Source organism: Hoplias malabaricus, chromosome 8 (assembly GCF_029633855.1).
Source record: "Hoplias malabaricus isolate fHopMal1 chromosome 8, fHopMal1.hap1, whole genome shotgun sequence".
NCBI classification, from domain to species: domain Eukaryota; kingdom Metazoa; phylum Chordata; class Actinopteri; order Characiformes; family Erythrinidae; genus Hoplias; species Hoplias malabaricus.
The window spans coordinates 17,888,017-17,912,626 of NC_089807.1; the positions used below are offsets into that span (position 1 = coordinate 17,888,017).

General features: G+C 36.9%; 2 protein-coding genes across 3 annotated transcripts in view; both read right to left on the reverse strand.

Annotated features, from left to right (window-relative positions):
- Window positions 1–6,854, reverse strand: part of sema4ga (sema domain, immunoglobulin domain (Ig), transmembrane domain (TM) and short cytoplasmic domain, (semaphorin) 4Ga) — a 41,954-nt gene extending 35,100 nt beyond the window's left edge. Inside the window, exon 1 of the mRNA XM_066679219.1 lies at window positions 6,640–6,854. The gene's annotated coding sequence lies outside the window, so the exon portion shown is untranslated. The remainder of the gene's footprint in view (window positions 1–6,639) is intronic.
- A 641-nt stretch (window positions 6,855–7,495) lies between these two features.
- slf2 (SMC5-SMC6 complex localization factor 2) lies at window positions 7,496–24,554 on the reverse strand. 2 transcript variants are annotated; one of them, XM_066679328.1, is made up of 20 exons: window positions 24,470–24,554; window positions 22,310–22,736; window positions 21,785–22,015; window positions 21,620–21,656; window positions 20,712–21,535; window positions 19,917–19,996; window positions 19,601–19,711; window positions 19,344–19,511; window positions 19,072–19,174; window positions 18,817–18,904; window positions 18,592–18,733; window positions 17,852–17,939; window positions 17,531–17,707; window positions 16,386–16,480; window positions 16,169–16,256; window positions 15,587–15,706; window positions 15,384–15,461; window positions 14,746–14,832; window positions 14,204–14,272; window positions 7,496–9,691 (listed from the first exon to the last, which is right to left on the reverse strand). In XM_066679328.1, the coding sequence occupies exons 2-20, from the start codon at window positions 22,601–22,603 to the stop codon at window positions 9,269–9,271; spliced, it is 3,303 nt and encodes a 1,100-aa protein (XP_066535425.1). In that variant the 5' UTR covers window positions 22,604–22,736; window positions 24,470–24,554; the 3' UTR covers window positions 7,496–9,268. The 2 variants fall into 2 exon arrangements, with proteins under 2 accessions (XP_066535425.1, XP_066535426.1); XM_066679329.1 differs by having other exon boundaries at window positions 9,549–9,691; window positions 14,751–14,832.
- Window positions 24,555–24,610: the final 56 nt, after the last annotated feature.

A 24,610-nucleotide genomic window follows, 5' to 3' on the forward strand; every position in this document is an offset into this window, starting at 1 on the left:
TGCACTCTAGACACTATGAATCTTGCCTGCTCCCACTTCTTTAAAGTAAAATGAGTTGGGAAATTTCCCTACACTGAACTATTCCACATCAAACAATGATGAAATACATGATGTTATTGATGTTTTGATGTGCAAATCTCTTGTATGAAATTGCCATAAACTGAGTAATAGGTTACTAAACTTATCACAGATATTCTTATAATAACAGCTGTCAAAAACTTTATTGAAACATGTGAAAGTCCACAATTGGGTGAAGATTTTAGCCTTTTATGAGCACAAGTATGGCTCTGGGAGACATTTAACTAAAAGCATGAAAACATTCAGCTGCTTCTCTCTCTCTCTCTCTCTCTCTCTGTCGGTTCACCAGGGATGAGGGACATGACTGTCAGTCTTTGATGGCTACTCAAGAGGAAAAAGGCTGATGTGATTTAGAGGGATAGTGGTTCTGCCCCTAACTGTTCCCCTAACCCCAACCCCTTCCTTTTTTCTCTCTCTCTCTTTCTCACACACACGCACACACATTCTCTCTCTGTCCCTCTCTTCTATAAACACTCCAGAATGCTCCCTCTCTTTCTAAGATAAACATGCAGTCGCTCTCCCTCTTTCCATTAAACAAGCTTATGCACCAGAGGAGCAATGTTTTCTTTTTCCTCTAACCTCTAAGAGGTTGTATTCTTTGCGCTTTTACTATTCACTTAGACCTCTCTCTTTCTCCAAATCCCACACAAACACCAGTGTCTGCATCACTGAGTGTGTAACTTTTCTCTGTCACACACACAAACACCTGCTGTATTACGGGAATCAGCAGCAGTACTGCTGAGGGCTGTACTTCAGCATCGCTCTTACACCAACCATGGCCTCTTTCTGGCACTGTTCTGTCGCCATGACAACAGCTGGGGTGTCACAGCTGGTTGTGAGTGGAGGGGACAGGTGCACCCTAGCTGCACCGTAACAATGGCTATTTGCTGCTCCAGCAAAACAGGATCTGCTGAAGGCCCAGGAATTTCAATCTGAGTGCAACTGCTCCTAATCCAAGAAAGCACCACTAGAAAAAAAAAAAAACTGCTGGAAATCCTGTTAGAGCTGTTTGCCCACTGCAGTCATGTACTGAAAAAAAGTGATGCAGTGAATTTATTTGATTTAAATGCCTACATAATTTCCACATTTATGACATTATAGAATATGAATATTTTTATGTTTATTAGTGGTGCACAGATACTAATAAATCATCAGTACTAGCTCCAGTTCTGGCACTTGAGCCCAGCGTTGTCATCAGCCGTGCAATTTGGCACCACAGTGTTGCGTGCATATGCATATGCAGCTTTACTGAAAACATGCCAGTGATTCAAGATTGATAAGACTTAATAGCAATGCTCTTTGTCAATTCCTGTAATAGCATTGTTTTGATGATTACAGATTTCAGTGCATCAACCAAATAAATCATTTGAAAATATACCACTCCAAAGAGCACAGCAGCTAGCACTGAATCCATTCAAATGTGAATTTATCCAACCAGTAAATTCCAGTAAACTTTATTTTTTGAATGGTACAATGGCAAAAGGGTACAAGCTGTGCATGTATAAGGTAACATTAGTAATTAAACAATCTACCAGCTGGTAATGAGAAATAATAACAACCAAGTAATCAGAATATTAACTAAATCTCAAACAATAATAAAAATAACTTCACATTAATATTATTAGGAAAGCAATAATGCACTTATATTGAAATTAGAAGATAACTGCTAAAAAAATAATAATCAACAAATAAGTAAAATATCGTTACTCTGCATTGGTGCATTCCTAGTAAGAAACCACATACAGCTGTTTTTAAATAATATTAATAATATAAAGAGTTTACTTACATTAATTAATAAATTGTGTTGGTGTACCATATTTTTTCTTGTGGAAATGTGTAAACATTTGTATGAACTAAATGTAAAGCATCACTTTCTTAATCGTACCCTCATTAAAACAATCAACCTGCAAACAGCACAAGCAATTATTCATCTTGACATCTTATCTCTCTCTCTGATCTCTGAGTGTCATCCCTGAGATCTATGTAATATTTCATCCACATGCAAAACACAGCTATGCTTTTCACACTGGATGAAAGGAGCCACTGAAGTTTTGATTAGAAAATGGTGTGATTCTTCATTGCTCAGAGGCACTGAAATGGTTCTATGCAGCACTCACACCACTGAGAAAATGTATCCACAGAGCTTAAACTTATATAATGGACTGTGGAAATTAAACATCACAAAGAATCAAATAATTAAACTGCCCTCTTGTGTAAATGGTGTGACTGAGATACTGTTGGCTCTGCACTTATATTACACTTTAGTTACAAAGACCTCTGTCTAAGTCCGTCAATGAATTCTAAACACACAGCTGCAGTCAGTTATTATTCATGTCCCTGCCCTTTACTAAAGGATAATGAAGTGGGTGAAAAAGAGAGGAAAGGAATTCAATGTCGTCCAGCAAAATTCTAAGACTACCTACGTTAGATTCTCCTCCTACTGTGGATAATCTCTCACTAAGTTGACTCTGAAAAACCTCCTTGAAACACACACTGCAAAACAAAACAGTATGTGGCACTTACAATCTCACATCATCACAAACACTTCTGCTTGACTTCATTCTAGTGTGGTCGCCTCACACTGCCTTCAGGTCACACTTGAATAGGTAGACAGATAGATTTGTCCAGATGTTTGTAGACATCAGCTGAGTATCTTCCGCTATTTTAAAGTGCACCCACTGCGCACACAGCTGTTCAGATGTGCACATATCTCTATTGAAAAGCACTGTGGGGCATCCGCTATATTGGTACTAGTATTAATAGCTGTATCGTTCTAGATTGTTCTCAGTAAGGCTTAAAAATCCCTAATATGTAGTTAATACGTTACTGTAAAAATATTAATTTTGCTTCCATTTAATTCTGTTTACATTAGTCCATTTATTAGAAACTGTAAAAGATGAAAACATTTTTAAAAAATGGAGTGAATGTTGGTAGGACAGCCATGGTATTTATTAGCATGGGAATGATACACACATTTGGAAGTCAATTTGATGCTTTTACAATAGAGTAAATGGTTACAGCCAAATCTCAATCACACTCTAAAATACTAGCTTAGCACACTGGCATTGCATTATTAAACACTTTACAGACCTCCCTGAGAATCTAATCACAATGTGAAATAAAAAGAAAAAAAGTGAGATGAAAAAAGAGTGAAGGAGAGTAGGGAGAGGTATTTATGTTAGCAGCTCAGCTGGGTGCAGGCTGGATGAAACCCTTCATGCATGTTTAAGCAGCTGTCAGTCACACCACATGCATTCATATTCATGTTTAAAAGGTCAGTCCTCCACTACTCACTCAATCAGAAAGAGCTCATCTTAAAGTATCCACAGCTGTCCTTCTGACAGGCACTACAGGGATCTAACATGATGACAACTTCATGTTAATATCAATATGAGAATTTATATCAATACAATATCAATATCTATTATGTCAACCCCTTAGAGTGCCAAGCATAGTACATCCTTCCACGTATTATTCAGTGACCACATAGAAATGAATGCAAACTGGATATAAAGTTATAGGGTATAGAAATCTGGTCCTTGGCCATTTAATGGTCTTAAATCCATTGCAGTGTAATCCTGATGCTTTGATATTCAAGTAGGGTGCATCTTATTAAATCAATATGTTCACTGACTTTGACAGTTATACAACTAACATACAGCTCTCAGACAGTCAAGACATGAATAAAAGAAACAAGGGCCAAAGTCAAAGGCATTGCTGATTTATGCACCAATGAATCATTGATATCTGAGTTGTGGAAAACAGAATTAACATCATCTGTGGTTATTAACAAGGCAGGTTTTGTTATGTAAAAAAACCGCACTGCTGCAGATAAACAAAAACTTTGCTCACAGCTAAGAGCTATGTTCTTATGAAAGCTCTGTCAATAATAGTCTTTCTTCCTGCATTTATTAATGACTGAATAAGTGACGAAACTGCAGGCATTGAAATAAAAAAGGGTACTCGCTTTCTTATTAATGGGATGTCTTGTCTTTTTCCAATAAAGGAAAAAGAAAAGGGCTTCTGATTAACTCTAAATGGAATTAATGGAGACAAAGAGGTCTCATTAGCAGTTCTTTGGCAGAAAAGCATGAACGCATCCTTTATTTCTGTATAGTATTTTCATTATAGCTGAAAGAACTGCCCTCCCAAACACAGATCCCCTTTTTTGTAAACATTTATTAAGCTTTAATTATTTTTTCCCTCGATGCATGACATGCTCATAGTAAATTCCTTTTGTTTGGGAGCAGCTGTATTACAAAATAGCAAACCCTGCAGCATAGACCAGTTTAACGGTCTCCAAAATGAGGCCAGAAACAGTTGAGCAGCTCTTCCAACCGGTAGTGAGGTGTCTTGATCAAAGCTTCTTATATTCTGCCCAGAGGTAGCAGTTTTATTACTTATTAATATTTGGAGAACTTCAGAAGGCAAGTTTGCACCTATAGCAGTTACATGAATTCTTGCTAGAGTTGCAATGCTGTGTAAAAGGAAGACGAGAAACAGGTGACATGTCAAAACACCTCTAGATCAACTTAGGGTCGACTTGCAGCAGAGACACACAAAGGTACCGGTCAGAACAAACATAATCCTTTCAGTGCAGTTCAAATGTCCCTGATCCTTCCCCAGGTGACTGAAGCAAATGAACCAGTTCCCTGACAATCTGGTTCCTGGTGTGAATATCAAACTCACACAGAACATCTGCTGCCATATTCATAATTTCTGAATTAGTTAGCAATTACATCCTCTCTAAAAGATGTGTTTAATACATATTTGGACACAGTTTAAATAATATTCTTCTTCATGACATAGAAATATCTTCAGGAAATATTAAATAAGTCTAAAATCTAACTGGAACTTTATGCATTAATATTGTTGTCACAGGGCTGGACATTATGGGGAGAAAAAAAAAAAAAAAATATATATATATATATATATATACACATATATATAAACATACCTATTTGTGTTTTAAGGTTTGAAAAGTGGGAACAAACCCAAAAAAAAAAAAGCCTCATCCAGTCATGTCAAATATGCTCAGGATATTGTGAGCACTGACTGACTCTATGCGCAAGGTGGGAATAAACCCTGGAGGGGGCGCCAGTCCTTCACAGGGCAACACACACACTTGCACATTCACTCACACCTACAGACATTTTTTGAGTCACCAATCCACCTACCGACGTGTGTTTTTGGACTGTGGGAGGAATCCGGAGCACTCGGAGGAAATCCACGCGGACACGGGGAGAACACACCAAACTCCTCACAGACAGTCACCCGAAGCGGGAATCGAACCTACAACCTCCAGGTCCCTGGAGCTGTGTGACTGCAACACTACCTGCTGCGCCACCGTGCCGCCCTCAGAAAAACACATTTTAATAATTTACATTTTAGGTTACTGACTTATTGACCATAACTAATATTCCTAATGTTAGGAAGACTGTGTAGATTCACTGAGCCATGCTGTGTTCAGTACTATAGTATTTAATTTATTAGGGCAGAACAGCCTTGCATTGATCCATTCCTGAAGACACCTACTCTAAAGAAAAATCATGTTCACTTCATCTGCTCTTTATGAGTTTTACTAAGAGTTGAGTTGGAGCAGAGAAACTGGAATCCATGTAAGAAAACTGGAAAGTGTTTAGAACAAGGTTTGGCAATCACTGCTTTACACTTCACATGGATCCTCTGAAGAAATGTAACTACACTGCACTGTTGATCATGTTGTGATTAGAGAAGACTGAAGTGTTGACATGTGCAGCCTGGTGGGTGCAGTTTACATGATGGAGGAGAGAAGGTGAATGCAGATAGTTACTTTCCTGGGGAGCCACATAGTGAATGGGCAATAAATATATCTGTATGGTTCTCCTTTCATGGTAATATATACAAAACAAAAGAAAGGAATTACATATACAGTATACGTCATGCACTAAAACTATGCTGGCTGCATTAGGAATCATCTGACTTTCGTGACTAAAGCATGAACCAGATAAACACATTACCCTTAGTGTGGAACCTGAAATCTAATTATGTTTTTGCAAATATGTTTACATAAGCACACAATTAACAAAACATGAAAGCAGTATTGTAGCCTTATAGTGTAAGCACATAGTAAGTGTTATCACTATGGCACTGTAGATGCTATGGTATCCATCACCATTGTGATTTTTTACGTGTCAGCTGAAGGTACATTCTCCATAGATTTGAGCAGGACACTTCTAGTAGTCCTCCTCAGTCAGGTAAAACCTATCTTCATGGAGATTAATCATTAACATCGGAGTGTAGAGGTTAAAATCCGGATTGATGATTAACGTGCAGATTTGAAAAGCTACCTTTTTCGCTCAGTTTAGTTTATAACGAACATAAAACGTAATTAATCCATTAATGTGGTGTATGTCTAACATCGTTTGAGGATTGAGGACATATTCTCAAAAACTTGTTCCACTTCTCCCCAGATCATTATCATGTGGTCTGTGTAGAGTAATAGCTCTTGACTGTTCCCTACAACTACACAATAAAATGACACTTGTAAATTGGTTAAAAAACAGAAGCAGTTCCTCTTACCTCCGTATTAACGATAGCTTCCCAATCAGTTCGCAATTCCGTAGCCCACAAAAATCCAAAATAAGGTTTGGACAGGGACGACTGCGCTGTAATTCTCCTCTCTTTCTCTGCTCTGATCTGTAGAGTCCCCCCAGGTATCAGAACTAAACACGCCTTTTGCGTAACGCCTCAAACTACTCCCCCTACCCACTCACTACCAGCCCACCACGTACTCGGAGCTCATTCCCAAAGTTTGCGCCAAAGTGGACACGCACAACGTTGCCAAACCGAGCGCAAAAAAAAAAAAACACCCACGATAATGCGGCGAGGAAAACCTGAGTGACAGACCAAGCCGCGTGATTTAATCAGCGACACACTTCTTCACTTAAACGTAGTCTAAACACAAGGTCAGAAAGCGTCTATTATATGATTTCAATACCAAAAATCTAATTATAAACACGTCTATAACATCCAAAAAGGCGTTAAAGTAATACAATTTCTGTAGATTCCGGAATAAAACCGCAGTGTTTAGGGTCTGTAAACTGTTTTTTCCCACTTTAATGATAGCTCACATATTACAACAGCATTATATGATACTGATTCGGAAATACACACTAATATTAGAAATATGACAAAAATAAGAAATAATAGGACGCCAATGCCTGATACAATTCTTATATTTGTACCTTTACTGCCTCCTTTTGGTTAAAAGGGAAAATTGCAAATGAAGCGACACCAACGCCTACTGACTGTGTTATAGAACACAATTCAATGACCTGTGTGTGAAATAATACAAAAAAATTTTAACATTGAAGCAAACAAATAGCTTATTTCTCAATACAAAATTTTATTTAATTTTATCTTACAATTGCTTTTTACAAAGAACATAATCTCTAAACCAAACAAAAGAAAACACAAAGTGCTATTTCTACCCAAAAACAGCAGTTTGATGAGGTGCCTTTGATCATATCTACTGCCATATGATCACCACAGGTATGACACCCCTATTACCCCTTCTGGAAGAACCGTTTCCTTAAAAACCCTTCATTTATTTTAAGCTTTAACTGAATTCTTCCAGATAAGGCACCAAATTGAAGTAAAACTGAATTCTCTTTCTAGAAAATCTTCCAATTCTAAAACAATTTCAAATGAAAGTCATACAGTTGGCTGTATGTGACACACACTGTGTAGCTTTTAAGCAATGCTACTATACAAATAAAAAAGAAACAGACAGACATGGCATCCATAGATATCAGATGTCCCCATCTAATACTTGCTTTACCAATTAAATATTGTTAACCCACTGACTATGCCTACTTGTATGTGGATACATTTGAATGAATGTAAACACAAAGCAAATATCATCATCTGTAACCGCTTATCCAGTTCAGGGTCACGTTGGGTCCAGAGCCTACCTGGAATCATTGGGCGCAAGACAGGAATACACCCTGGAGGGGGTGCCAGTCCTTCACAGGGCAACACAGACACACAGATACATATTCACTCACACCTACGGACACTTTTGAGTCGTCAATCCACCTACCAACGTGTGTTTTTGGACTGTGGGAGGAAACCAGAGCACCCGGAGGAAACCCACAGGGACACGGGGAGAACACACCAAGTCCTCAGAGAGTCACCCGGAGCGGGAATCCTGGTTCCTGGAGCTGTGTGACTGCAACACTACCTGTTGCGCCACCGTGCCGCCCCACAAAGCAAATTAACAATAGCATTTCAATATCAATGCAAAAAGTGCTTTAAAAAATACCTTCAAAAAGGTCTGCCTGTTAGTTTTTTTGTTTTTATTTATTTATTTTTTTTTTACTTTAAATGGCTAATAAAACAATTACAAAAACCTGTCATTTGATATGTTTAATATACTTAAATATGCTGTAAATCCTGTTGCATGGATATGAACATCATTGAAATATAAGTAAAATCCTTGGCAAAACCTCAATATACTTCTTTCTATTCTTTTAAAAACCGAACAAAAGCAGAGAAAAGTTTAATATTACTGCTGATACCTCAACAACTACATTAAAGAAAATTAAGAAACTGTCAAAATAGAAAACCATGAAAATATAACAAACATATCAAAGAGCAGCTTAAAGAACAGAAACCCTGAGCTTGGGAAATCAGTGTGTCTTCTTTTGAAAATAAACATTTCAATTTTGTATCTGGCTGGCACAACAAAAAACAACCAATACCTGACTGGAGTGGGAAACCATAATATGCTCTGAAAATGTGACCAAACAATGGCATTGTCATCCACAAGGTACTTAATGCAGTGCAATGCAGTGGGCTAAATATATAAAATTGTGCTAAAGAACAGGGCCTTTCAACACTAGTCTTTAAATACCTATGATTATAGCATATATAGACCTATAGCAATTTTTCCGCTTAAATGTATTAAATATGTTCAAACTGCTCAAATCTCTGCTGACATTAACTAGAGCAGCTGAAATTACTTCAAGTATCTGTATTTAAAAAACAATCACTGAAATCATGTAGTGTGTAAGGGCCCTCATATTATGTTCAAAAAAGAACCTGATGCCATTAAATAAACTGTTATTTTTAAGGCTCTGTTCTGAGTATCCAATATTGGAGTAACTTTTAACTCTCTAACAACTCCTTCTCTAGGTCCTCCAGTTTATCATTTTACCTCTTCATCATCTCCATATTTTTCTGGAGTCTCTTCATCTTTAAGAAGCTCCTCTTCTCTTGTAACCAGCTCTTCAGCAAAATCACTTTCCATTGGATCTTCAGGACTTCCTCCTCCCAGGAGCTCTTCATCCACTGGTGTATTATATTTTTCCTGCTCCTTTCCATATTTATCTTCCAAATCTTCCAATTTGGTATCAGTCAGCAAGTCCTGCAACAGTCCATTCTCTGCAAAATCCTCTTTAAGTTCTTCCTCACTTTTGACATGAACTTCATCCATCTCCTCCTCCGACTTGGTGCTGTCAGAATCTTCACTACGAGGCTCCCCTGTGGTCTCATGTTCAGTGGAAGGTATCTCTTCATTAATAGGTATTTCATCCTCAGGAAGAGGTTTCCAATAATCATAAAGTTTTCCCTGGATTATCAAAACAGAGAAATGACAAATTAAACCATGTAATTGGAAAAAATACAATACTGTACCTAAAGATACAGGCACCTATATAAAGGCTATTTATTTGAGGCTATTTCCCAATACCTAGTTTTACCTGTTAATAAATATGCAATTGTGTTAAATCGAGAGTGCTGTTGATTTAACAAACTTTGTTTTTCACAAAAGCTCACAACACAGCTACTACCTTTTAGGAAAAATAATCATTTTTCTGCATTTATGTTTTGGTATTTATTTTAATTATTATATATTTAATATAAACAATTCATTTATCTCATCTCATCTTCTTTGCCACTTAATTGATTTCACAACAGATTTATTGTGAAGATAAATTATTTTAAATAATAATAAAAGTATTTTGTGCTTTAGATTTTGGCACAGCACAAAAGCTATAAACTGGCTATAACTCTAGATGAACACCAGAGAATAATCATAGAGAATATTGGACATGTAAATGCAAAGAGGTTTTGGTCTGATACCAACAGATCTAAAGTGACATGAAGCAGTATACTTGCTCACATGGAACAGCTTCTTCACTGACACTGATCAACAAAACAGTTTTCAGGCTTGTCTAAGAAAATTTAATTTTAGTCAAAAAGGCAAGATGCTGACCCAGTGTCTGGTGCTAGATGAACTCACACAGTATAAAAACACTTGTCATTTCTTTTGCTCACAAAATATCTGACCTGTTTGATGAATATTAGTGTACTTGATGTCTCAAATACCTGATCTCACACCAAGGCATGTTGAGCTTTATAATCATCAGTGCAATGAAACCAATTATTCCTTTCAATTTATGGACTAAGGGAAATAAATCCAAGAAAAGAATGCTAGACTGGGCCAACTAGGCAATGACCGAAGACTCAGTGTCAGTGGGTACAGCTCTCCCACACATTTAGCTGATGTAATATACAGCATAAAGGCAGTATGCAGTGAAATCCACTTGAGGCATTTTTTGTGTGAGCAAATTAAAATGTTGTATTTGGAGGGGAAAAAAACCCACAATGAATAGAGTAAAAATATTAACTAAGTGAAGGTTTCTGGGTCACATCATGCACACCAACATCACTGTGAAAAACCAAAGAAATAGCCATGTAATCTTTGAGTAACATTTCTAAAAGAGGCTTGACAAAAGTCAATGTACCACAGACACCGCTCATCAGACATACATCGATAAGTATCTTATCAGCATCTTATCTGCTTTTTCGCAACATTACAAGATCTCGAAAAGGCACTGACTGAAGACATGCCCACGACATGGAATGTCCTTTTTTTTTTTTTTTCCCCCCACACACCATTTTTTCTGGAAGCTGTAGTGAAGTGAAGTTAAGGTGTTGTGTGTGCAAAAATACCAAGTCCCATTCCTCATTTTAATGTGTTATTACCTTACATGTTGATTGAAAATGTGTGTAAATACAATGTAAAAATCTGCTTAGAGCCATAGAGCACAAAAAGAAAAGTTTCCCCAACCTCCTTCACCAACATCTTTGTCTGATCTTCAAGGTAAATACACTTAATAGAAACAGTTTATTTATTTACATTCCCTTTTATTAAGTATTATTATTATTTTATACATTATTTGTTATTTATAAAGTACATTTTTCTTATTTAAAAACACGTAACAAAATGTGGTGTGGTTTTTGAGGAGGTGGAATAGATTAATAGCATTTCAATTCATTTTAATGGGGACATTTAATTTGATATATGAGCAAATTGACTTACAAGCTATGCCACAGAATGAATTAAACTTGTAAGTCAAGGTATTGCTGTATTATATATATCACAATAACTAGTAACAATGTGTTTGCTGTATAAGAAATTTGAGTTTAAATAATATTTACAACATTTTACAGACCTGATGTGGAAAATTTTCATGATTTATACTGGTTGAAATGCAGTGGTTCAGAAACTTTCTGCAGTGCCCACCTTTTGTAGGTAAGAATATTTTAGATCCACCCAGCTCCAAAACACTTTTGCTTCCAATCTCCACTGAAATTTATTTTAAACTCACACAAAATTATACTCACACAAAAGTGCTATGTGTTATAAAACAAAACTTAATACAGTAACAAATCACCCTAATGGTTTAATTATTAAAACCCTAACTTGGAATCTACTGGTGTAAAAAGATTTGTGTTTGAGTTTTCAGGCAGCTCCCTGTCCTAATACAGATGTCTTTTCATCCAAATCATCCCTGAGGTGGCACAGCGGTTCATCAAAAAGATCCCTCTTAAGAGGATAGCTTGACCACCAGTCATGACCATGTATGGGAAAAGAGATTAAAAGATTCCCAGAGGCTTGAAGGTGTGAACAGGCGACACAGTCTAACTCAGTGGTTCTCAAACTTTTTAGAGCAAGTACCACCTATTATCAAACCAAAACCTCCAAGGACCACTTAGGAATGCTATGAATGTATCAAAACTGAAACACGGCTGCCTCTTACAGTATTGCTAAAGCAGTATATTCTCCTTGAAAAGTGCCCAATCCAGTGCGGAGCTCCTATGATCCCACCCTCCGGAGTCCTGCCTGTCATCCAGCCCTCTGTCCAATCTTTTTACAGTCCACTGTGTGGCCAGGTCTACAGTGTCTTACAGCCATAAAATGACCAAGTGAACCAAGTTAATTTTATATTTTACCAGACCCAAAAAGTCCCACTGCTCTTCTAAAAATCTCCATGACCAGAGTAAAATGAGAGGAAATTGGCCCTGTGTTTGAAAAGTGGAGGCAGTTGACAAGCAACAATGCTACAGAAAAGAGCCAGAGCTGGCTAATTTTCTCCTGAACAGGTAACAGCAAATCATTTCTGAAAAAATATAGAAGTACAGATGCCTAGGATTAAAAGGAGTAAACGCCATAGGTTGTGTGTTTTATAGAATGAAAATGAGGTATAGCGACGTTTGAAAGTTGTCAAGACCGTGTTTTTGTGTGTTTTATACAAAGAAGGTGAATAACAACATGATTTAAAAGTGTAAACACCATTGTTTGTTTTAAAGACATTGATGTAGATTCAGGTGTGTTTCTCTGTCGTGTGTGTGCATTTTAAACAAATTAAGGATATTCACCTATTTAAGGTGGAACAGAGAAATCAAGCTTGGTTGTACACAGCACATATACGCATTTTATTACCAGTTTGATATTTTAGTGACAAGATGTGCATTTGGTCGTGTGTTTTAAATGGATAAAATGGGAAATAAGAAGTGTTTCAAAACGGGTTTTGTTTATAAATCATAGCTCTAGCTTTAGCTTCGCATAGCTGTTTAAGCTGGAAATGAGTATTCAATAAGAAGCTAGGGAACAAAGCAAATAAGACTATTAAACAGACCCATTTTAGGTGGAACTAAATGCTTGAATACAAAAGTTGTGAATAATTGGTTGAATAATACAATTGGTTTGTGTGATTTAAATGGATAAAGTGGAATAACAGTTGCTCCAAAAAGTTTCAAAAGCTATAGCACTAGCTTCAGCTCTTAAGGTGGAACAGAGAATTCAGGAAGCTGGCGGATAACGCAGTTAGGACTCGTAAACGGACACACGTAAGGTGGAACGAAATGTTTGACTATGAAAATTGTGTATAAGATCTGCCTCCTAAATGACATTTATGGTGGAAGGGAAGATCGATAAGTAACATCAGCCTTGTCTAGTCTAATATTTTCAGGTGGATTTGGACAGAAAAGACTTGTAAATGCAGGGGAAATGGCGGTCGCATGTTCTTTTTTTTTGCGATAGATGTTTTAGTGAAATTAACAGGTTTCGGTGTAAATATGTTGATTATGGCATATTCTTCTTAGCTATTACGGCCCAAGTTTTTAAACTAGTCTCTTTCTTGTTCGTTCAGTTTTCCTCAAACTGGCAACCTGCTCGAGCTTCACGTCTGGGGAGGAGGGGAAGGAGGCAGACAGCTCTCTCCACTGTTTTGAAACTGTGTTTTGGTCCCAATTTTAAACGCTTGCTGTCAATGTTACAGGTTGCTCCTTTAATTTTGAAAACTGTGCAACATTATGTATTTTACACATGAACATGTTTCATTTTCAGATTTTTAGTTATTAATGAATTCTTTAATTAAGTAGTATTTTTTTTATCACTGGTCTAACTGAAAGCTGAGACCGCAGTAGAGAACTATGGTGCTAATAGTAACACAGCTAGCAGGAAACAGAGAAACCGGTGTAGAATTTCCATGACAAGAAAAAACAAAGCACATATAGCAGCACAGGCAAAGCCTTGTTGGGTGCAATTGCAACAGTCAACGGGTATACAAATGCAATCCTCTGCTTGGTGTAGCTTGCAAATGAAGGGCAGGGCAAGGCCCTTGGTTTTGGACAGAATCAACAGGATGTATCAAAGTTATGCCTACTCAGTGGATATGTGCCATTGTTAAAAGAGGAAGGAAATCGCCAGATTTGTTGATTAAAGGCCAAAAAACTCCCATAATGCTCAGGAATTAAACAATGAATGTTGTTGCAAAAATAAAAAAAAAAATACCTCTTGAGGCCGTGATCTTTGGAGAAGAACTTGCCATCTGGTATAAATTCTTGCTACAAAATCTTTCACCTGGAATAATAAAAAAACGTTTTGTTCAAAGGGTTTGTATTACATTAATTTTACTAGACTATCCAAAATGTTAGTCATTTTTTCTAATATCATTCATATTAACAGGAAACGTTTACACCTTTGTAACAGCTTATTTTCCAGATAATGTATCTAGGTGTTGGAATTTCAAATTTGAGAGTGTATTCAGCCAAAAAAAAAGCATTAGTGAGGTCAGCTACCGATGTTGGAAGTGTAGTTCTTGATTAATATGTCCCCAAAGAACTTGATGGTGTTTTATCACTTAAGAGTGTGCAGTTCCATCACTCAGTGACTTTAATGAGGAGATATACATCTAGCCCTCACTTTTGCCCATGCTTTTCTTTGGAAATTATAGCAGTTGTGGGTAACCAGTTCACGAATTAAAAGAGTTTAACAAACCTTCGGCTATATTGTAGGAAATCTAAGTTATGAAAAAAGTTCATAAAGCCCAGTACCTTACTTCTGTAAAGCATTTTCTCACTTTCCCTGATGTCACACTTAATGTGTTTTTCCAGTTCAGCAGAGAGCAGCAACAGTTCATTCTGAATGAAAGAGACACAGACAAATATGGAAACACATAAATAAAGTGAACATATTATTTAAAATACAAGTGTTACTGTTTTCATATTATTTATATTTTGTTAAGGGAAAAAAAATCAATACCAAATCTTTATCCAGTTTTATGAAAAGAAACAAAAGTTTAATTGGAATGTCTTCCAACCAAAACGGCTGACTGTGAATCAGACTTTTGTTCTTGCAGTGTTGGAAACAAATGTCCACTGTTCAGAATTCATAGCTCCATGACATCTCAGTGTGCAAATGTACAGAACTGCTTTTTCACTGGGGCTTACAAACCTCACACAGAACCCTTATATTACAGAGAGTCGTCCTTGCAGGTCTGCAGTGTATATCCCTTATACAACACTTCAATTCACAAATATCCTTTCAGTTTTATTTATAAAGAAATGTTAACTTGTTTCTTAAGATGACCGCAGTGTATCTGTCTTTGATGACTAATCTCTTCTGTCACTTCTACAAAAATGTGCACACACAGCATTAGAAAAAATTGATTTAACAAGTAAGTGACACTTACTCTCTGGCTTGAGGGTAAAAATTCAAAATTGGAGGCTTCGTTTGTCAAAGCTAAAAGGCTATAACAGAGGTAATATGCCTAGAAGAAAGAGTTACACAATGAAAAGTCATTGTAAAGCTAATCACAAATACATTAAAACAATATGAAACAAACAACACAAAATAATTAAAGTAAACATAATTCACCCTAGATCATCTGTTTACCTGCTGATCAGGAGTGGAAGCACAGTTCTCTGCCTCCTGTTGGTCATTCTGTGCAGCTATGAAGCTTTTCAACAGCGTAGAGGGACGCATTCGAGGTAAGTAACCTCTGAGATCAGAAAGCTAAGACCAGGAGAAACAAAATTAACAAGCATAACAAAAGGTGTAATGAAAAATAAAATATTCAAGAGCACACAGTTACATGAAATACCTTGTCAACAACTAGGCTTTAAAAACCCCTTACGCTCTTAACTGCTTATTAAAATGACACATCTTATATCTAAAGAAAACCTATAGAACATCACAAGTTAATAAAGCATACGTAAAAAAAAAAGTCACACAATGTATATACTACCATATTAAAATGACTGTAGCATAACCATCCAAATAATCTTTAAATATTGGTCATGCTGTGGTTTAAAGACAAACTAGAATCCGAATGAGATCACCTTGTACACATATTCAATATATTATGGGCCATTCTACTGAACTCTGTCCGAGTGAAACAGTTATGTTGTCAGTAAGCAGGTCAAATTATTAAAATCAAGCTAATAAAAATGCACAGCTCAAATTTATTTTTCTCACCTGGAATTCTATATGCAAGGGTTTATAAGTGCAATGGTGATTTAACAGTTTTGAGATGATTGACACACTCAGATGCCTTCTTAATTGCCTTCAAATGTAGAAAAAAAAACATTTAGTTATTTCAGATATTAAACAACAGAAACTGAAATAAAAATTGAAAATATAACCAATTAACTCACTGTATAAATGTAGTAATAACAGAATATATTGCACTCACTTCCCCCTATCACTGTAAGGTAAGATCTGCACCAGTCGTCTAAGGTTGTGGTGATCCTCAGTCAGATCAGTAATGGCCTGACAAACCTGAGCCAACTGTAAACACAGACCAGAAAAATCACAGAACGTGAGAACAGAAATGTTAATGATGTGTTTCTGTCTGTACAAAGCCATAATACCGTCAACGGGTTGTGTGTTATTTATATATTTCTATTATATATAATAGAAAATAATACTTTGTTCAAAAAACCAGACACCACTACATGCTAGGCTGCTGTGTCTCATATTTGATTGTACATTTCTGGTACCAATTTAGTTTAAGACTACATTTTTCTAGGTTTATACATTGCATATAATTTGTTCATGTTATTAATTATGTTATAAAAACACATTAAGAGTCATTAATAATCAGTTATATCACATGGACATATAGGGTAACAGTGACCTGCTGTTTGCTAAATAGTGATCCCACATCCATCTACACTGTTAGACCTCAGACCTTGCAGGATACTGACCTTACACCATCTTCTCCATTCATCAACATTAAGACTGTCTGCTTCATCACACATTTTTTAATACATTTAACTATTTGTCAACCAAGTTTAATGGATTGTCTACCCACAGATTATCATTTTCTATATTATTGATAATGTTGTGCAGCTTATGTGGTGCATATAAAATTAATAAATTCACATTCTCAGATCTTAGCGTATCTTTACCTTTGACATTTTTAATAAGATATCTGACACTTCTCTAATTAGCAAAGAGCAGTCACTGTTGTCCTGTCTATACATGTGTTACAAATGAGTATTAATGACCTTTAAGGTGTTTACAATCTAATTAATAACTATTTAATTAACAGATTTTAAACCATTCATAAACCTTTATAAGTGTAATATTAAAAATTACACCATTTTAAAATGGTGCCCAAAATGCTGCATTTTTCAGTAAATATGATTAATATTCAAATTACTAATTTTTTGTTTACTGCTTTAGCAATGGATGAACCATAAAGCAGCCACATATTAGAAGAGGTGTCTGCAAGCCATTTAAAATGGTTTTGTGCACTTTGCTGCCACGATTAGATCTTACAGTGGTTAAAACTGACTGTGTGTATACAATAAAATGAGTGTGTATGTGTTTAACCTGTATTTCCCAGTGTGTCATGTTGTTAAGGATGTGCTGTAGCAAGCAGCTGAGGTCCTTTGTGGGTAGTAGTTGTAAACAGGTCTCCAGACTCACTTTACACACCAGTGTTAACAGCAACAACAGCTCCTCATCTGTGTATGCCCTTGGACACAAGGCAGCACACAGTGCCAGGTACTATGCCCACACACAGACACGCACATAAAAAGTCAGCAATAGGCAAATGCAAAACTAGGAATATGTGTAGCAGAAAATGTTATTAAAAATGCTCAGCCTTCTGAAAAGAGATATTGCGTGGTTTCCGAAATACAAATAGAGTACCTTGACTATGTTCTCAAAGTTGTGCTCTGGAAATGCATCACATTGTTTCTTCAGTCTTGTTTCATCAGGCTTGATTTCCAAACTCTCTCTATCAAGACATATTGAAGTAAGTTATATCAGGATTATGCCATTATTTCCAGTATATAAATATAATATCAGAGGGTTAGGTAAAAGCTGTGGTCGTTATATATTTTTATAATCTACCACAGTGCAGAGGATTCTAAGTTCTTAACATGAACACCCCAAAATAATTTAGGCGTGCATATGTTTTAAAGAAATTTACATTTAATTCACAATTCAAACATTATCCCACTTTTGTAATTTATAGTAACTTTATCATTTAAAGTTGTGTAGTAATAAAAAACAACATGACTACTGTCATTTTATTAAATAGAAATAATAATAATAAGATAATACAAAATAAAAACACTGGCAACAGAGAAGAATTATTCACTGAAAGGAAAAAAGTGCTCCAAAAGCATTTGTACTGATTCGTTCTGTTCTTTTGATAATGTTGTATCCAAAAGTGATTGGAAGTTTTGGTCCAGACTATTTAAAGCCAGTGATTTCCATGTTAGGCATCGTGAACAACACAGCATATAAATATTACATTTTTGTTTTAGTTATTTATTATTCAATAAAATGACAAATATCATTCTTAAGGCTACGCAACATTTTCCATAAACCCTACTTTCCAATTATTTATGAATACAGATAAAAATGTTGAGGTCAAAACTCACAGCAGATCTCCCTCTGTGAAAGTGGGTTGCAGACCCTCCAGCGGAAACAGGTTGACAAATGAAACACCCATGTTGAGGAAGACTAGTGCAACATCTTTTATACTGGGCACCCACACTTCAAACTTCTTACTGCTGTTCTCCACTAGAACACATGGACAGTAGCATCTTTAACATGTATTATATATTAACAGAACACAAAGCAATCATAAATAAAAGACAGTATACCTATGTGCTGAGCAGCATATAAGGCAATAGTAGTCATGGACTCCAGTATCTGTGCACAAGTTCCAAGGTTTGGGTGGACTGACATCATCTGTGATGTAATTCAACAAAGTCACAATTTTCAACATCATCTGAGCAAACAAACTGTCTATGATCACTTGGATGTGACACCATATTTGTGTTCCGGTAAATTTGTAGCCATAGAAGCGCTGAACAAGATTGCTATGTGTGTTAAGCAGAGTTAAGAGAGGTAGTTACCTGGAAGAGCCAGCGTGTGACCTGAGGCTGACAAGGAGAGGTGGAATAAGCTCTCCTAAATAAGCCTGCACTTAGTAGAAGCAGGACATGATCTGTAGGTGCTCTGTACAGAAGACAAAGAGTGATTTAGATAAAGACCAATATTTTTACTGCAGCCGTAAAGCCATTTACCATAAATGCAGAAAGCTTTTTAACAAATGTGTGATTTGCATGAACATATGAGCTACAACAGGGCATTAAAAACAGCCTGCTAAAAAGGTAGGCTATCTTACTGCAGCAGGATCCTTTGAGCTCTGTTGTTTGGGGTCACACTGATCTTCCTTAAGTCCAGATTCTGGTGACTGAATAGTCGGCCAAAATTGGTCAATGTGAACACTTCCTCTCCAGGGTGGATGTCTCTGATGGCACATGAGGTAACTGAGAACCTCTGTAAGAACTCCCTACAATTAAGTAAATAAAAGAACAGATGAGAATTTGCAAAACTGCTACAATACACTCACTTCAACAGTGTTTGTGTTTCTTCACAAACCTCTGTTCATGTGAAAGTGCAGCTTCAGCATTTTCATTTGCTTCGTCTTCATCCAGTTTTATCAGGTTTTCTTTACACGTCTGAAGCAACTGCATTTCAAGCTCTTTTGACCTAGGAAATAAATTGAGTTTGGTGTGTAACGACATTTGAGGTAGAAGACATGCAATAAAATTACTTCATAAGAAATTATTAAATAGAATAATAAAATTTGACATTTATATTAATAAACATTATAATAGGATACACTGCAAATTGTCCCATGCTGTTAAAAGCTGTGCAGATGACACTGCCACATAAAACAAAATGACTGGCTTACTTTTGGTTCTGCTCCTTCTCCTTCAGCATCTGCTCCAGTGTGTTCTTGTAACTTAAAACCTTACGTTCTCCATCCATTGGCTGATGAAAAAGATATGCATTATGTAATTATGCATTATGTAATTAAAAAAGATATGCATTTACATCAAATCAGCCCTGAGTATTATTAATCAGAATAAAAAGTCAGATATACATAAAAATGATCACCAAATGATCTTTTAAAGTAAAAGCACTACCTAGAGTTCCTTTAAACCAGGGGCCACCAATCTTACCCATAAAAAGCCAGTGTTGCTGCAGGATTTCATTCCAACCAAGCAGGATCACACACGATTTAACTAACCAACTTGTTAGCTGTTTATAAACTACTTTAGACTGTTTAGAAAATACTTGGTTAAACAAGGAGTATAAGGTCTGCTTCTGCTTAATTGGAATGAAAAACTACAGCTACAGCTGCATGAGCTGCCTGATTGTGGATGAGCTTAGTGACCTCTGCTTTAAATAGAATAGCTACATCTGTCTTATGACCACGTAAAGAGTGTTCCAGTTTCCAAAATAATTCAGAAATGTAATGAATATGCTTTTTTGCAAACATAATCTGAACTAGAGCATATAGTTTCACATTAACCATTGAAAGTGTCAGGACTGGTATGTTCCTGTAAAATGTCCTTTGGATGTAACGCCATATTTATTTATTTATTACCTGTAAGTTACCTATCATTGAAAATATGTTAAACTTTTTAGAAATTATTTAATGTATTTTCTAGTGTTTACCTCAACATAAATTAGACAAACTTACAGCATCTTTAGGGACTGGGGTGCTGGGCTCTGAGAACGCTCCTTTGTCCGGTGTTGTGGGCACTTGGGCACTACGTGCCAGTATTTCCTGCAGGGACAGCAGCTGCTCTTCTTCACTGCTATCACTGCTGCTCAGACTCAGAACACTCTCCAGTCCTGAAGCCACATCATAACCCAGTTCCGAATCTAGAGAATCATTCCATATTATGCCTAACTTTTCCTCAGCATCTGATTTGGCAGGAATGAAGGGCAGGTCATCTCTAGGACTAGCATCTGGGTCTAGTTTGGGTGTCTTTAGCTCATCATTTTTTGACCCAAGTGGGGTAGGAGGTGAGTCAATCTTAATTTCATCCATAAGGCCTGACAAGTCATTTCTTTCATCACTGCACTTTGGGTTAACTTTGGCAGACAGTGATGTGGAAGAGCCTGCAGGCTCTGAACAACCTTCTCGGCATTTACTTTCAGTGGATATTTTAATCTCCCTCTTCAGGTGACTTGTTTTGGAATTATTAGTGGGTTGAGTCGCAGACTTGTGTTTGGAACTCTCTGACCTTGTTTCTCTGCTTGGCTCTTCAAAAAGCTGTCTTGCTAAAGAGCTAGACACCTTTGTCCTGTCTTCTAACATTAGACAGCCTGTCTCCTTACTTCTCTTGAGAATCGCACTTCTGACATACTTTGGTGGTGAATTGATATTATGAGCTCCAGCTGAAGAACTGAAACTGACACAAGCTGGAGTGATGCAACTATCCTCCTCACATAATCGCTTGCCATCCCTTTTTCCCTCCGTACTGCTTTCTCTTCGTCTCTTCAGTGATAATCTACCAGCTGCAGGCAAAAATGGGAAATTGACAAACTTAAATAAAACAAAAACATAATAATAATAATAATTATTATATGCAAGTAACATGCCTGGTGTAGTTGCCTCCTGAGAGGATGTGCCTCCTTCCTATGAAGAGAAGAATAATAAAACTTTTTAAACAATATGAATTGTTTATGTTCTACAAAAATGTGTCTTTTGTGCTGTTTACTTTTTTTTTTTTTTAACAATCCTCCTGACACTTCTCCCCTACTCACCCGGACCTGGTGTGATGAATCAGGGTTTAGTGCAGAAGAGTTGTAATCCCCATTCAGCAGCCTGTCCACCTTTGAATCAGAGCACTGGATATCTTGCTCCATACTAGGGATGCTGCCTTCATCCTGAGGCTCCAACGAAGCACGTCTTTCAGGAGGAGGCTTAGAAACAGTTGAAGGAGGCAAAGGGCTCCTTTGTCGAGGACTTCCTGGGTGCAACATAGCCTTTCCAACCTAAATGACAGAAATTAGACATACTTGAGCATCACTGGAAATCAACAGGTGAGAGCATATAAAAGATCAATGCAAGCTAAATGCAAACAAAATGAAAAAAGCAGGAACAATGAGCTAATCTACAGGTTCTATATACATCTGTAGTGAATGATCACTACTACACAAAGGAAAATATTTAAAATCTAGTTCTAGTTCTCTACTATAGAAAAATGCAGTTAGCTATATAGTATTAAGAAAACTAGTAAATCTGAAGAACATCTTAATGTCTGTAAAAATAGATATTTGAATAATTACCTTGAGATTCTCATTCAGCTGCTTGCAAAAAGCCAAGGCAAATTCTCTGTCTCTGTTGTAAGAACTGGTCCTTTGTAACAGAAAGTCTTTTTTAACAGAAGACTGAAGTGCCCCATCCTTACTGAAGTGAGTGTTGTTGTTGTTAAGCTGCAGTCTTCTCATTGGCACATTGTAACTGGTGAGACCGTCCTGACCTCCTCTAGAGCCTTCTTTGGAGCCTGAAGAAGAGGCCGCAGCAGAAGTATTTGTCTGCTCAAGCAAAGGCCTTTTAAAAGGCAGCATAGGTTTTGTCATTTGGTTTAAGCTTTCCAAGGTGTCTACATGCTCTGTGTCAAAATCCTGGGATAGGCGGTGTGGCAGCAGGGACTTGTGCTTGTTTCATCTGCACTGTAACATCAAGGACTTCCAAGTAGAATGATTTCTTTCACTGGATAAGAAATATCTGGTGTTAAATTAGGTCTGCAGTTCTTACATTTGCACAATAAATGAACTGAATTAGTCACAGTTTCCTCCTGTTGTGCATGCATATAAAAGGCATTAAAATCCCAGCCTGCTTGTGAGTAAAGCTAGAATGCTGAGTTTTCAAATGATGTGCCCAAGTACCAAAGCATGAGCAATCTGATGCAAAGCATGTCACAGTAACACACACCAGTAATCAAACATTATTTAAAGGCAGTCAGTATTGGCTACCAGCTGCTAATTAAGTGTGTGAACATATTTTTAAAAAATGGCTGAGAATATACTGGTCAAATCAATTTCCTACCTTCCTCCTAAAGTTACATAGTGCAGTTTCTGTAATGCTGAGCCTAAGATAGCAATGACAGAGTGCTCTATTCTCTCCATTACAGCTCAGTGAATCATCAATTTGAAGCTGTAATTTTAAGGTAGAAATATTATGCAGCAGTCACATGCACAGATAAAACCCTAGTGGTGCTCAAGCACTTGCCCTTTTACCGTGGATGAGAAAAGTGCCCTTTCTGCTGGAGCCCAATTTATTTCTTCATTCATCAATATTTAAAAATAAAAACTATCCTCTCTGTCATCAATTATCCCTTAAAGTGTTTTGATATCTGACAGGCATTTATTTGAGTTCTTGCGAGAATTCTGCCCCGATCTGATCCATGGCACACGCAAGTGCGTGTTAGACGTCATACCTGCTGAAAACGCTTGCCTTTTCATACAAATTGCATCCATGTGTTTGATTGTGTTAACAAAAATAAATACAACTGTGTTTGTAATTTTGTGAAATTTTGGCCATGGGTGCCCTTTTTTTTGGGGATGAGCCCCAGCCACATTTTGTTTTAACCATAAATATATATTACTTATTTACATTTTTGTACAGGCCAAATGTTATGTTATTTTCAACCTTTACAATATTTAAACAGCAGCAAATAAATGGTAACACTGGACATCACACTGTGTTCTATAGAGGATGTGTAAATTATCTTGACGAATCAATTAAGCATGTAATGAACAGGGGGTATAAATATACATAACGACTCCTTTGCTTAGAATAATAAGCTAAGCCTCGTTTCAAATGTGCTCAATAGCAAGAGAGCTGGAGGAAATTCCTGTTTGACCGTCCACAAACCTGGTCTTAAATTACCTGGCTAAATCATGAACCTGTCCCGGGGGCGGCCAGATATTTACATTCGACTGTACCTGAACAGTATACCTTCTGTTCAGTGAAACGCCAGGAAGATAGTGAAACTGCTACAGAACGGCGACTAAAAAGATTCCAGTACAAGTAAAGCTTAAATTTGAGGTTTCGTAAAACCGATAGAGAAGTTATGTCCGAACACATGCTCTGTAACTGAAGCGAAAAGACATCAACATTAACATGCAAGATTTAGCCAAACAACTTTATTAGCCAGTTAAACGGTCTGAGTCAAACATGCGGTCTAACGACGCTTCTCACGCAATCATTCGTCTGCATGGCAACAGAACATCTGAAAGCAGCTATTACAGATAATGACAAAAACGGGGTTCTTTATTAAACAGTGTGATATTTAGAGAGGTGTATGTAACCGCTATCTAACTCTAGCCAGTTTGTTTTGGTTAGCTCCCCTGCTAGTTACAAAAAAGTGTAACGTTGTTCACAGTATACTTAACATTATTGGCTCATTCAGCGGCAGTTTAAATAACGATATTCAGCATTACCTTCACTAGTTTGTCACCAAAAAACATGTCATGTGTAGACGAGCACACAGGAACAGCTCCTGTCCCCCCCTTCACCAAGGCGCCATTTGTCGGTGGGAGGAGTCAGAGGGAGGTTTTTGTTTTTTCAAAATCGAAACTAAA